The sequence below is a fragment of the Idiotropiscis lumnitzeri genome, chromosome 1 (genome assembly GCF_059441095.1).
Source record: "Idiotropiscis lumnitzeri isolate Australia: NSW breed Sydney's pygmy pipehorse chromosome 1, RoL_Ilum_1.0, whole genome shotgun sequence".
Taxonomy (NCBI): domain Eukaryota; kingdom Metazoa; phylum Chordata; class Actinopteri; order Syngnathiformes; family Syngnathidae; genus Idiotropiscis; species Idiotropiscis lumnitzeri.
In genome coordinates, this window is record NC_142391.1 from 42,969,187 (window position 1) to 42,984,831 (window position 15,645).

The 15,645-nt window shown below is 37.1% G+C and overlaps 1 protein-coding gene across 3 annotated transcripts; it reads right to left on the reverse strand.

The window, feature by feature from the left end:
• Window positions 1–272: 272 nt before the first annotated feature.
• LOC148344704 (golgin subfamily A member 7-like) lies at window positions 273–15,134 on the reverse strand. Of its 3 annotated transcripts, none has more exons than XM_088301661.1 (6): window positions 14,988–15,134; window positions 14,238–14,363; window positions 10,399–10,551; window positions 9,652–9,753; window positions 8,589–8,641; window positions 273–3,136 (listed from the first exon to the last, which is right to left on the reverse strand). In XM_088301661.1, exons 1-5 carry the CDS (start codon window positions 14,994–14,996, stop codon window positions 8,600–8,602), a joined length of 432 nt encoding a protein of 143 aa, XP_088157787.1. In that variant the 5' UTR covers window positions 14,997–15,134; the 3' UTR covers window positions 273–3,136; window positions 8,589–8,599. The 3 variants fall into 3 exon arrangements, with proteins under 3 accessions (XP_088157787.1, XP_088157767.1, XP_088157777.1); XM_088301641.1 differs by having other exon boundaries at window positions 14,979–15,120; XM_088301651.1 differs by having other exon boundaries at window positions 8,568–8,641; window positions 14,979–15,120.
• Between the last annotated feature and the right edge of the window lie 511 nt (window positions 15,135–15,645).

Here is a 15,645-nt window from a genome sequence, read left to right on the forward strand (position 1 = left end):
GAATCCCATTATAATTGTTTATTTGGAAAATGTTCTGAAAAGGAAAAAGAAAAAACAATAAACTATTTTCTCATTTGATACGGTTGTGTATGATGCTCAGCCAAGGATTGAAGTGTTATTGTGAACTCAAGAAGGGAGATGTTGAGCTGGTTATGGTCTTCCAGGGTTTGGATTCTGCTCATGATTTTCAAGAATGCACCAAATACGTTTTTTCCCCCCCTGTTACCTGGGGTGCACACATGCTGCAATAAATGAGGCGCGGTAATACTGTACTGATTTTACTACATTTATTGAAGCCGAAAAAATACAATAAAAAATACATTTTTTCCTACCCTTACAGGAATTAACCATAACGTTTAGGAGACTAGAAAACAAGTACTGCAATACCAATCAGAGAAAAGGGCACAACAATTACTTTAAAGGGGAACTCAACCCCAAAATTTTCTGTTCCATGCAGCCCCACTATTTGAAACATGACAATCTGATTAACATTACATTTGCGGAATATGTGTCAATAAGTAAAATCCACCCATTTTTTTAATCATCGCAGAGGGCGGCCATTTTGTCACTTCTCTTGCTCATGTAATGACCAATCACGGCTCAGCTGAGCCATGATGATGAGATGGCTAAAACCAGATGGATTTTGCTGCTCAACTCATATTCAACAATTGGAATATTAATCAGACTGATGAGTTTAGACTGGTGAGGGCAAATAGAACATGTTATTACATAGAAGAGGTTGACTTCTCCTTTAAATAACCTCTGCAAGTAATAATAACAAACGCCACACTTAATCACTGAAAAAATTGGAAACCCACAAAACTTAGCAACGTGACATAAATTTAAACAGATGAGGTCTCAAAATTACAGCAGTTGTGTTTTTTGTCATAGCTCTGAGTATATTAACAAGTTGACTTTAAGCAGGTAAGTGAAAGAAAAACACAAAAAGGGAAAGTCTGTGTTCGGTGCAAAGGAACAAAAGTGCAATAATCTCTGCAACATGAACTCTTTGTCACAATGAATTCAACATCGTATCAACGGTGCATGCGTAACAAATTTACCTGCTAAGCAATCGTTTCCAGACGTGTTCTATAAAGGAGCCTAATTTCAAATTGAATACTGTGAAAGCTGTATTTTATTATACAATAAAATTACATTTATTATAACATCCTGTATAACATGTTTATCTTATGACATCATAAAAGACAGTCTCAGGACATCAAGATTCAAAGTCAGAAGTCGGAGAATTACACAGAAACTTTCTGCTATCCCAAACTGAGGTTCAAGCAGCTTTGGGTCTTCCTCTGTAGTTCATGTGGGAAAGCAACCTCAAGACCACCGCTCACAACAATAGCCCCGAAATTGAACCATCTGAACTATGCTTATTTTGAATACAGCTAACAAAACAAGTTGCGACTTTTATCAGTTCTCAAAAAGCACCAGAAACGTAGATTTTTGTCACATCTCTCACATTTATGCAAGACAAATTTCTTCAACAAGACAAGAATGAGAAACTGAGTGAAACAGGTACACATTTTATTCATTACAATATAACCTCATGTTTGGGAAAATTCGGGACTTCTACAATAAGAAATACTCACAGGTTCTTAATCAATACTTGGCAAAATAAAGTAAAACAAAAGTGAAACTTCTAATAGTCTAATTTATATTGTATCGTAAAGAAAAATGTCAATTATGAATGAAGTAAGACTTTCATACGACTGTGCTTACCGAATCTATTAGACCACCACACATGGCATTTTACTATTTTGAACAGAAGTTAGGAATTTGCGATTGACTGCACCTTTTTCGAGGAACATTTGAGCCAGTATACCAGGCCTTTCCGAGAAGTCATAAAAAAAAAACAAAAAAATCTAAATCATGTAAAACATTCAACCTTTAAACAGCACTTTTCTGACCATGAATGCAAATCAATAACTGTAATCTCTAATCTGAAAATATCACTTTTGTAAAACAGTTCTACATTCCATTTAGCGTAATAATAATAATAATAGACCATCCCTAATATAATAACCATTACAAAACACACACACACAAACACACCCCCATATATATATATATATATGTATATATATATATACATATACATATATATATATATACATATATATATATATATATATATAAGAAAATGATTTTCAGAATTCTCAATGTTAAAATAGGGTTGGCGTGATACCAACCGTTTATTGGAAGGTGATCTAATACATTTGTTAAGCACTGTATGTATATTCACCACAATAGGAATATCAATGCTTGTTTTTTTTTTTGTGCTTGTCATAACAAAAAAAAAGGCAGGGATTGAAGTCATCGTTGTTAAGATTGTTGCGGGCGAGGCACACAAATAATATGAATCATTTGAATTTGGTTTAGGGCTTACACTCACCTAAACAATAATAATAATAACAAGAACAACAGGAACTATCATACATTTATTACATTTCAAAAGACAGAAATTCACGCTAAGCAAATGACTCTTAATCACACGCTTTGCAAGGCACAGAATAGTACTTAATAAAACATTTCATGCACATTAAGAAACAGACCACAAGCACTGCATGTTCGGAGAGCTACAACTTATGAATCAAGGCGATAAAGAAGAAAATATTAAGATTATAAACTGTGGCAGTGTGACTGGAATGTCTGAGTCTGACAACAATCAGCATGTCAGTTACTCTTGGAGAGATTACAAAAAAGTAACCATAAAAATGTTCAGCAAAACAAAATGGATAGCAGACTTTTATCGTCATATAAAAAATAATAAATAATAAGTCACGTAGACGTTGGTTGGTTTTGGCTTCATTCTGCAAATAGGATTTACAATTGCACAATTCCAGTCAAAACCAAACAAAAGCAAATTTCTCGTTGCTTGAAGAGATTTAGTGCAAACTAAAGAATACTGTATCATGACAGGGTTAGTGAGCAAGGCTGTTGAGGGACATTGACTACTAAACAAGCGCAAACACAATCTCGAATAATGTCGTTTTAGGGCTGCATGTTGATAGGATAGATTGTTGGGACGCAGAAGAGTACAGGTGTGCGAGGTCCTTTTGTGTGGGGGTCGCAGGGATGGTAATACCAGTGCTCTGACACAGAAGCTCCGCCCAGAAAGCAGATCCTACAAACAAATGAAAACAAGGTGATATCATGGTGCATGACCTGCCATGATGACAAGGAGGGCCTCAGAGAGCTGATAGTCACATGATGCATGTAAACAAATTAGTATTATAATTACACCTGACCAGGTCTGAAAATTGTAGAAAATATTTAACTGGTCTACTCGCGCAGATCAATCTGGGCATAAACTAAACACAAGTCTGCTGCGAACCTCCTCAACCCAGATGCAGCGATTATGTCACTCTGGTACTTGAAACACTCAACAGGTTCACCTACCCCGGTGCATACTGGCCCCCGCCAAAAGTATTTGTAATGACTCGATCACTGCCTTTGTGTTTGTAGTTTACTGAAGAAATTTGGGTTTCAGATCAAAGGTTGTGAATTTCACCTTTTATTTGCTGGTGTCTGGTGAGTAACTCATGATGGAATCAGCAGAATTAATTCTAAAGTCTACAAAACACCTTTGTCTGGCAATCCCCCCCCCCCTCCCCCCAAAAAAATATCCAAACTAATCGGAGACGCTTCATCATGGGACTAGACAGAGTCAAAACACATTGTGAACACAGCAAAGGACTTCATCGGGGGAAAGTAGAAAGTCTTAGACTAGCAAAGTAAATCACCAGACCTTAACTAAATAGAGCATGTATTTTACCTCCAAAAGCGGAGACTGAAGGGAGAAACCACCACAGAAACAAACAAGAAGTAAAAGAGGCTGCAGAAAGAGACTAGAAAAACATTTCAAATGAAGAAAGGAACAGTCTGGTGAAGTCAATTGGTCGCAGGCTAGATGCAGTTATTGCAAGTAAGGGTTATGCCACCACATATTAAATATTATTCACTTTAAGTTCATTTAGTAACATCCGTTCCACATGAAAAGTGTTTGGCTTCAAGCAAAATATGCTCTGTCCTTATTTGTTTCACATTCAGATGGAAATACCATCCATCCATCCATCATCTGAACCGCTTCTACTCACAAGCTTCACGGGGATGATCCCAGTTATGTTCGGCAGTTGATGGGGCACACCCTGAACTGGTTGCCAGCCAATCGCAGGACACACATAGATGAACAACCATCTGCGCTCACACGCATACCGAGGGGCATTTTAGAGTGTCCAATCAACCTGCCAAGCATGTTTTTGGAATGTGGGAGGAAACCGGAGTACCTGGAAGAAACCCTCACATGCACGGGGAGAACATGCAAACTCCACACAGGAAGGCCGGAGCCGGAATCGAACCCACAACCTCTGCACGTGATGCCAACTTCTGTGCAACTATCCAGATACGTTGCTTTATAACGCTCTCACTTCCAAAGCCCATAATGACAAGCTTGCAAAGAAACTCAAATTCAAACTGTTTCTTTTTTCTTCAGCAATAAATTGCTTCCCTTTTGAGGTTAAAAAATACGTTTTACATAACGGAGACCTGTTGTATACAAACATTTCATCTTAATGTCGGACAAAGATTGACTCTGTTTACCATGCTCCTCGCATGTATATCACAAAATTGTGAACTGTACACTAGAGTGGGATGACCTTCTTGGTCCACCAGCAAGTTGGCTCACTGCTACACTTATTTACAAAGCCATTCTGGGACTACTGCCCTCTTAACATTTGTAACTTAATCACAAGCACAAGTGTTGATTCTTACAGTTTGCATTCAAGTAACATTTTCTTGCTAACTTGCTCCATTTTCCCGCACTGAGTTTAGGGTAAAAGCTTTTATCTTCTCTGGCCTTTCTACTTGGAAATTGTTGCAAATGAATGAGAAATGAACAGAACTAATCTGATTGAATGTCTTTAAATCCAGAAAGAGAGCACTTGAGTAAGACTCTTTAACCGGTAGCTGTTTTATGTAATTTATGTAATTTCCAATTGTGTTTAAGCTGTACGTTTTTGCTGCCTATTGGCCAGAACTCAATGAAGGTTTAATACATTTTAAAAAAAAAAATGGCGATAAAGAGTACGGTCTAGACTAGGCAATATCAAATTGATTCCCGACCGCACTGGATTGGTTTTATATTAATCAACAATTCATAGCACTTGCACCTGTTTATCTCCACTAGAAAATAAAATCAAGCTAATAAAGACCACATCGTCATTGAGAAGAGGGTCTTCCATATATGTACCAAGTGCACAATCACATGATGAGATCATGAGCACTTTATCCAAGTATCAATGGAACTAACAGGAATTCGAATGTTTCACACACAAGTCACTGTTTCTTGTTAACAATGATGAGTTCAATGTTGCATGTCGCAAATACTGGGAACCGAAAAGTGGGCCAAAAACTGCAAAAATACACAACAGATGACTTTTCTTCACAAGAACCGTTGTCAGTTGATTTTAAGTGCACAAAGTTCCCCATCCCTGGTCTAGATTACTTCACCTACTGTTTATTTCTTTAAACTTCAAGCTAGCCTTCCATACAACAGTTGAAAGCCATTCACATAGACCTAGCATTTTTGTACCCTTACTCTTGCAAACAAAAAGGTACGGAAATAGTCTCTTTGCCCATTTGTGTACAGTTTTCGAACCATAATCAATACTTACTTGTACCGAGGCAGCATATAGCATATAGCACAAAAATGTAAACTAAAAAGGTACAGTGTGTTCAGAGGAGTGCAGACTAAGCGCTGGCCTTTGTCTTTGCTAAGTAGGTTTTGGTCCAGCACGTCTGCATAACACGTCTTATCCAGAACGAAGGAGTTAGAGAGTCAATCTGCTCTGGCAGAAATGGAAACTATTTACAACAGGCGATGTACTCATGATGCAAACACATGGTGCCAGAGTGACAAATCAACAGATGTTGAAAAGACCTCTGTGGTTGACAACCTTACTTTGTTGTTGCCAATGATTTCACGCGCACCCAAAAAAATGACATTGCTCAGAAAAAGCAGAACAAATTGTTGGAATAAAATTTCTTAGCCTTGCAAATTCCCCTCGTATTTGTATCGCTGTAAAATGATTGAATTCATGTTGACTTGAACGGTCAATTGGAATTCTTGCGCTTTCGTGGGATACGCAATAATCAAATCAAATAACATCATAGCACAGGTTTTAAACTTTACGGCGGGCAGATGAGAAATGAATTAAGAGACTATGTGACTGCTAACTCTGCACATTTGCTTACATGCAGTACAGTATAATAACAGATGTGTGATCAACAATGACATGAAATGGAATCAAACAATGAATCTGTTTCTATTCCTCCTTATGACCTGTGCCTGGTCTTGAAACAGTTCAGAGTGAGTGTCCATGTGCTGAAATGACATTGACAATGACACTAGTTGGGTTCAGCCACTTGGCCCGGCTCACACTCTTACAGTGTTCCTCCAAGTGAACTACATTTGCAATCTTGCATATAGCCCTCAATGAGGTGACAAGCCGCTGAGCAGCAGCCATGTGAATGCCAAACGAGGAAGAATTATCCCTTTAATGCTTTATGGAAGCTAACCCCATGATTATAAAGCAGTTCACCCGTAGTACAAGCAGATGAGGAGATTTAAGCTTGTATGTGTGTGGCTTGAGGCTCTTGATCACGGAGGGAATTATTTTTGAATGAGGATTACCTTAACCTGCTAGGACAGACGATTCTTTTTTACATAAATCCATCTGGGAAAGATTTGATAGATTTGGTTAAAAAAAAAAAAAAAAAAGATAGGGAAATAGTGTACATTTGTCTACAATGTGCATCCAAAATGTGATACAGAACATAATGATTTTACAAGTTGCTGTTTTCTGAAAGTAGAAGTTATATTACAGTTTTAATTTTGCTGAAGAATCGAAATGTTACACTACTTCTACACTATTGGGGTGACATGGCTCAGAGGTTGAGTGGTCTTCTCCCAACCCATAGAATGAGTGTTCAATCCCTGCCCCAGGGAATGAAGTTGAAGTGTCCTTGAGCAAAATACTGACACGCCAGTTGCTCCTGATGCTGCAACATCAGTATGTGAATGCAAACTCAGTGTGAAGCGCTTGGAGTGCCTTAATAGGAGGAAAAGCGCTCAACAAGTGAAAGCGCAGCCCAATCTACATATTTTTTAGTTACAGGGTTATAATAGTTTAGGAATTTTAATTACAGTTTGATTTTATTTTGTTTTGAGTTTTCTTTTTAAAATGTTGTTTTTAGGGCAGTTTTGTTAGTAATTATTTGTTTTAGTTTTATCAAAAACATTTAGTTTTTGTATGAGTTTTTGTTTTTAAATAAATTGGTGTTTTACTTGAGTGCAAATTTAGAAAAACACCATGGTAAGTATTTTAAAATTCAACAGAAAATATTATTTAAAACATTTTGATTAAACAGGCTACCATTTAACAGATCACAGATGTTGAATTACACTAAGTGTTTCATGCATGCATGCACCTTAATTAAATAAAGCGAGGATGCCCTGATGACAACTTCTAAAGTGAATTTGTGGATTGAATCCTTGAGAAGTATTAAACCGAGTTGTACAGTGGGATTTTTTAGTATACTCTATACCAGGCGTGGACAAACTACGGCCCGAGGGTCACATGCGGCCTGTTAAACGTTTTAATCCGGCCCGCCGAACTTGGAAAAAAGAAAAAAAAAGTAAAAAACGTGTCAATGTTTTTTTTTCTAAATACTATGGTTCTTCAAAGACATAATGTTATAATGCTTTTGTTCACTATCATTTAAAATTAAATGTATTTTTTTTCTCAGATGAGGTGAGGTTACCAAAGCAGTCCATCCATCTGCTCCTGGTCCGGCCCCTCTGTCAAATTTTAGAACCCATTGTGGCCCGCCAATCAAAAGGTTTGCCCACCCCTGCTCGATACATCTTTTCCCATGTATGAAACAAAAAAGGAAAGCACTTTTTACTTGAATTTTGGGTTGAGAGCAGGGGAGTCATCCGACCCAAAAGGCACACGCAAACTCATCTTTTTGGAGTGATGTCAACTGCTGGCTCTTATCTTATTGGCTGCTATTAATGATGTCGCACATTAAGAGGACCACAACTTCCAGACGACTGCTCGACCTTCCCTTTTACCGGATAACGGCTATGAAGTGAAATGGAAATACGTAAGTATATATCAAATCAACCCCAAATGCTTGTGGTTTAAATTAATTGCCAAAGACGAAAACAAAGGACAATTTCACTATAATTATAGTTAGTTTTACTTAATTTCATAAAAGTAAAACATAGTTTCAGTTAGTTTTCTTCTTTTAATAGCATTTTTTAACTAAAATGTTTTTTCAATTTTAGTTATTTCGTTAGTTTTTGTTAACTGAAACAACCCTTCATCATCATCATCTGATTACGGAATTGTAACCCATCAGATTTAACTTGAATATATTGACAACCTCGAATGAGCAAATGCCAAAACAAAACGTGGACAACATCTGGTTACTTGTGGCAATACGTCAAAGATCTAAACTGCAATTATGGGATGTTCTAGAAAAAGTCAAACCATTATATCTTTGACACTCACCTTGGAAACTTCTATCTCGTCAGACTTCTCTCTTCAAAGATAGTGACCTCAATCTTGAAGGAAATCAGTCAAGGAAGAGCGGTTCAACGACTTTTGGCTTCAATTGAATCAACTGAAGGCCAACTGAAACAAAATATCTCACATTCGCTAGTGTCATGGAATTTCACCAGTTACAAAAACATTGTGCAGGCTCCTTTCGTAAAAGATCCTCCAACTATTTTTTTTTTGGGGGGGGGGGGTTTGAAGAACTCATCTGACAGCGCCGGAATGACATTAGAGAGCCGATTTTTCCGGGTGATGAGTAGGCAATTCTGCTGTTGATGTTGAAACGGGTGTTCAGATGATACATTTGCATCAATCTCCACTAGGACGGACCCCTTTGCCAAACACAGCACAGCGGCTCCCCAGTGTTGGCGAAATAATCCAGAACACTGTCAGCCCAATAAACTCAGAGGCAAGGGGCGTTACAACACTCAGCTGTGAACAATTTCACTCATATTTTCGTTCTCCCTAATCTCGTATTGCTGCTCAGCTCCATTTAATTAGAATGTTGCGTCAGTCTGTGACTTCCCCAACACATGATGTTGGGGCATATAATTTTATACAGCTGCTGTGGACTACAAACAAATTTAGATTTGTTCTTTTTAATGGACACTACTACACGGTGTTTAGTTTCGTTTAAATTGACAGCACTCACACTTTTTATTCTTTGCATTCAAAAGAAAAAAATTAAATAAAATAACACGCAACAGCAGCCTTTGGCTGATTGTAATATGATGCAATGACATGTATTTCAAAACGGCATCTTTATTTTTTATTTATAAACCATATTAAATGATTACTAATTTATTTGAGTAAATATAGTTTAGCTTTGAAACAAAACGCATGCTCTTCCATCCAACTGATTTATCAATCAAGTTTCAAATAGGTTCAAAGTTGTGGCCATTGTGTTGAGCTGAGTAATATTTGTCAACCTTTTTAAGTGGTTAAGCATGGCAAGGAAAAAGAAACAGAGGAGAGTGTTCCGTCCCAACTCAAATTAGACAACGGAGGAAGAGGATACGACTCGAAGGCCTCTCTCAATGGGGTCGGTGAGCAAGAGACCTCTGGGCGCGTACACCTTGTCATTCTGCTCCTGCACATACTTTGCGATCTTTTTTAAAACCTGGAAAGAGAACACAGCAGGCAATTTAAAATACTGCACATTTCGGGCAGATACAAACATATGGCAATTGTTTTGAGAAATGAAAAAATAGATGAGAATAATCATGAGATAATTTTCCACAAAAGTTTAAGCTGAAGAGCAAATGTTAAAATTTGTGAAAATGCTGCTTCACACACTTCAAGGTAACTATGATGTGCTCTAGACGCACTGATTTTTAAAAACTTCAGGTTATATAGAAGGGCCCAATAAATTTTGAAGGAGGCCAGATGACTCAGATCAAAAGTTGCATCTGCACACAAACTGTTAACCTTCAGACTTTAAGACGTTGTTTTGTCAAGAAAATGATACATACTTTAAACGTTATCTAACTTAAAATGTGTGAGGTGGCTTAAGATAAAGCAAACTAGTCTAAATTCTGGTTTATTGTGCATATGAATTTCCAATAACTAAGAAGGAAAAATAATATCAACCAAAGAAGACGGAGTTGGCAAATGTAAAAAGTTAAAAATGCAAAGCCTTTCAGTTCCAGAACCTGACAGTGACACACAGGGCTGCCAGCCGGGAAAAAACTGTGACAAAGCTGGCTGAGTTCAAGTGCAAAAAGGGTTATTCATTGCTTCTTTGTCCATGTAAAGTTTCACTCACCTTCTCATAATGTGTCTCCATACACAAGAACACAGTATAAGCTGTCAGGCAGGCCAGACATCCTTCAATATACGAGTGGCTTCCAAGTTTCTCTGCTTCAGCATAGAGGTTATTTAGAGTCCTCACCGTCTCCTCAAACTGCTGTTTGTCCATCTTTAACACATCATTCGGGGAGAAAAGAAAACACATTTAAAAAAGGTTAGTAAAAGGATAGAGTAAATGATAACAGTTTGTTGTTTGGTTGCCATGCAAAATAGCAACTTAAAATTCTGGTCCATTGGCTTCCACATCCTCCAGCTTCAAATATGCGTTGTCAGCGATGGCTTTCGAGCAGTTTTGAAATACTAACTTCATGCAAGTACGTGCATCAGGGCATCATAATTATAAACATCCTGGAAAGTTTGAGACTTAACAATGTGTTCTTTGAATGTCATCACCTAACAAGGGACTGATAGCTGAGTACACACCGTAAAAATCCAAAAATATTAAGGTTCTGGTCCTACTTACATGCCTTGATTAAAATAAGCAGCGCTAAATCTCAGCTGTATGCTGTCCAATTATAAACTGAGCCATGAAAAGCTAATATTCAAAAGGGCTGCTTGACAGATAATATTAGACCAATTGCATAGGATGTCCAGAACAGATATGGTGCTCTCTCTTCATGTGATATCGGGCAAAGAAAGAAGCTTCAGAACAGACAAGCAGACAGCGGAGGGAATCTTGCTTTTCTGACAACTTTCCAAAGTTCTGCTCCCGTGTGCCCGAGTAATGTGGCAACCAGCTCCAGACATCAGTGGTCTAAGGCACATTCGGTGCACGCTTTGTTCTTCCTCTAATTTTCCAGCTCAGAGGCAGCGATTCAAACCACATTTCTCTGTCGGCGCATCTGTCCATTACATTTGGACCTGATATTTAGCATTCTTACAAGATTACAAGTGAGGAGGGTTTTATTCTTATTCGAAATGGGAAGAAAACAAAACAGCAACATGACCAAAGCTTAATTAGACCAAGTCCAGAAGTCAACTTGATTTCATTTAACTTTTCGTGGTTTTTCTTTGCGTGAGCTCAATTTAGCTGTCAAGGTCTCTTTAATGTTGCATAGCTCCTGTTCAGTCACGATGACCCGTTTCCACCTCAGGATTATTAGACACAATTGCACTTTACGCTTGACCTCACTCATACTCATTTTTGACTTGAGTACAATATCTAACACCCATTATGATCAAACTGGTACGTTGCGTTATTTTGGTGGTTTTTATTTATAGAAGATAAGCAAAATAAATCCATGCATGCATCCATCTTCTGTACCGCTTTTCCTCACTACTCGGAAAATTATTTGTCAATGATATTCAATCTGGCAGTGTTTGATAGCATAAATTAAACCTGATTAGATTGATTCTCATCCTTTTCAGACCAAATATGAAGCCCGCTCCGCATAATTTACGACAAGCGGCTCTTGATAAAGCGTTATGGTGAGTTATATATGTTCATACACCTTTCTGTGGTGCCTTATGTTGCCAAATTTGAGTAGGACGCTACAAATATAGTTTTATAAGTTTATCGTAATACCTACAAAAATACAAGTTTTTGTGTTGCTTGTTCATGCACGTTATAGTTGTTAAATCTATTGCGTTACACGAGTGACCATTTTAAAGTACATATAAATACATGTGGATTTGCGTTTGTTTTTGGAGTATTTTATTAGTCCAACACCCACTTCCCCGAAGCTTTATTTTTGATATTATTCATTGAATCAGTAAAGGAACTACAAATTGTTACGCTCATCACATGCTGTTTTGTACAGACACACTTTTTTTCATATAATGAAAATTTTATTGCACTTTTTTGTATTAGTATTTTTTTTTTACAGTTTTGATTGAAGCAACTGCAGCTTTTGCAAAGCACTACTTAATCGCCAACCTCAGTTAACTGTTTTCACATTGAAATCTGAATTATTCCCACATTGTTTTGTTTGTTTTATTAGATATCATTGTGTAAGTTTGTTCATTTTCAAGAACTATATCGAAGGGTTATACATCGGCACACACACGAAAATGAAAATTAATGAATAAGGACGAGTGTGCGTGTTTCACTCTACAAACTTTCTATTTTTTTGCACTGTTGTACATAAAATCCCTTTTCTACATTCCTACTTAATACGACATATTTATATCTGTATATTTATGGAACCTGTGCGGGTCAGATGTATCGACATTTCGTTCTGTATACATGTGTACAAGAATGACAATAAAGTATATCTGAATCTGAATCTGAATCTGAATCTGAGTGAGAATGCAAATAATAAATACCGCTGTGTTGGTAACACCAACAAACCCGTAATAATTAATAACTATTTACAACAAAAAAAAGAAATCCCCTCAAGTCATGTTCGGTATGCCTTTAAACTATACAAAGCACAGCAGTTTTCAATTCCAGCCTCATCAAAACAACAGAATCACAATTTTTAAACAAAATTGCCGTTTTTTTTTTATTTACTTCTTCCAGCAATCGAACAGCGGAGACGTCACCTGCGGCCGTGTAGTTGCAAGGTCAAGGCGAGACACCTCAGCAGCGAGCAATAGCAAGTTTAACAACAAGCTTCGGCTGGCTGCTACAGCCACCAGTTGCAATTTCACTTCCAATTCAGTAGTCACAGCATCCATGGCAGCAAACACGATACACTTCTTACAAGTATCGCTTTCACGGAGGGATTGCGAGGAGTAATTAACAGAGGCAAAGTCGGAGAAGACATGCTAATTCCTAAACATAATGTCATTGTGAAAGACCTTAATAAAAAGTGCTTGTTAACTGCCACAGAGTTGAGGATTAGTTATTTTGAGGATAGGATCTGCACTGCGGTAGGATAATATTTAGCTGTGCCACAAAACAAGTGCAGCTGGCACCTTGCACCCACAAATGTACCTCTCTGCCGAGCAAGTTAGCTTAGCAACTTAGCATTCAACCCAGTATGCGAGTAGGAGCTCAGAGCTGATTGGTTTGCAAAACTTATCAGTAGTAAGATGCTGCTGCTATTAAAAATAGGAAATTTAGATGAATTGCTCAGGAAGTGAATTTCCATTGGTACGCGGCTTTGGAAATGTGATGCGGTCCTAACTTTTGGTGCAACTAACTTCAGCGCTGGTGCAACCGACAGCAAAAGTTGAGTACACCAGTGCAACCTGTACAAAAGGTGAGTCTAAAGGAAGTACAACACCGCAGCTTATAGCCGCTCTTGCTTGCTTGGTCTTAACGATTGTTCCCTTTATATTGTAAATAACTGATTTAAATATGCCCATGAGTGCCTGAGACAATAAATTGTAAAAGATGGCTTTGAAATGGCATCACTTATATGCACCCCATCTTTTAAAATAGGGTTTACTGTAGAAAATTCAAAGAATGAAACCAACCAGTCGAAAATGACATAGGCCTCTGTGCATGTTATATTAAATAAATAAATTAAAAAAAAACATAGTGCCACCGACAATCACTTCCTGGACAAGGCCCTCCTGGTGGGATTATTGGATAAATCAGAACAATATCGATCCATGCATAATCCAAAATTCCAAGAAACTCTGCAGACTGTACTCATGTTGACTTTCTCTGGATGAATGATTTGTACAACGATTTCAACATTATGCGCCCCTGGGATAGTCTACCCAATTATGTTGCTGAAGTGTGCATAATTATTATAAATAACATGATTTAAGGTATTGACCCGTCAATCATACACAACTTTGAGGAGGTTTCAAGAGCCCTTAATGGTTTCGTTACACAAAAGGTCACCCAACTGATTACAAAAGAACAATTACTGTATATACATATAAATACCGTTATCTTACCCTGGTCTCCAGGTCAGAAGGGAACTTGGTTTGAAATTGGCACACAGTACCATTAGTATAATCCCTCTGTATGAAGACTTTGGCAGCAATTGCAGCTTGTTGCCTTATGGGATGCAAACTATGAGTCTGTGAAAACATGAGAAGGACATGTCAAATGATAGCTAAGTAATTTAATCAAGTATTGCTAGCAACATATTTTTAACAGATTACTTTCATCGTTGCTCCAGTTACAAAGTTACTGTTACATAAACTGCTTCTGTGACACATCCGTCGTCAATGAAATACACAATAATGGAAGCACGATGCCTGAGACTGTTCTTTGTCATTTTATGGAATTAGCCAAAAGTCCCAATATCTGTTGTTGTTGTAACATTGCTGGTCATAATTCTCACTGATGGCAACCAAATACAGCGATTTGCTAGCATGGCGCAATATAATACAATTACTCAGGCCGTTTTAATGAAAACAATTCTTTATTTTATAGGTTATTACGATGATAGAACCCCGAAGCCCTGTTCGGTCAGCCGATATAGATATTTAAAAAGAGCAATGTAGTGCATATATGGCGGAAATGAAATAATACGTTTTCTTCGCTGATAATTCAAATGTATCGTTAAGATTAATCATAGTTTCTAAATACAGCCATTTGAATTCCCGATAAGATAGCGTCGGTCGTTAGTATCCTTGTTACGAATCAATATTAGACGAACAAATGTAAAATTGTTTATTTTACAACATTACCTCACCCACCTCTGCCATAATGTCACTTAGCAATCTGTTTATCTTTCGTTAGCAGTGCCTTGGTACGTTCCGTTTAGACAGATTTCCGTGCGGGAACGAGTGGAACATAACAATGATTCCGAGTTTCTTTCCCAGCAGTGGAAGAGTTTCCACTGCTTTGGCATTGTGGGACAGTAATTCTCAAACTATAAATAAATAAATAAATAATATAATAAATAATGAATAAATAAATAAAAAACATTCCTGCACTTTGGGACAGTGAGAATTAATTAATTAATTAATTAATTAATTAATTGTTTCACTCATTCATTATATATTAAATTAAATAAATCATATAAATAAATAAATGTACCATTAAATAATTTAATAAAAGTGTCATTAAATAAATGTTCCATATATTAATTAAACATAGCATTAAATAAATAATTTTATCATTAATCAATTAAATTACCAATGATATGTATAATTAATTAATTAAATTACCAATGATAATATGTAAAAAAAATCTGTATAATTATTTCTCTATTTAATGAATTATTCCTGTATTTAATTAATTGTTTCGTGGTCCCACGTTGCAGTGAATCTGTCAAATTTACGCAACGTTTAGTGGGCAAGTCTTAACATCTGATTGGTTGAGCTCCCCATCAAGTCAAGGCAAATCAATTTC

What these genes read in the sequence shown, in the direction of transcription:
- LOC148344704 (XM_088301641.1), bottom strand. An exon ending in CTTCTGACCTGGAGACCAGG is followed by an intron (nt 10,552 to 14,237) that starts GTAAGATAACGG and finishes GATGTGTTAAAG; the next exon opens with ATGGACAAACAGCAGTTTGA. An exon ending in TTGAGAGAGGCCTTCGAGTC is followed by an intron (nt 8,642 to 9,651) that starts GTATCCTCTTCC and finishes ATTTCCTTCAAG; the next exon opens with ATTGAGGTCACTATCTTTGA.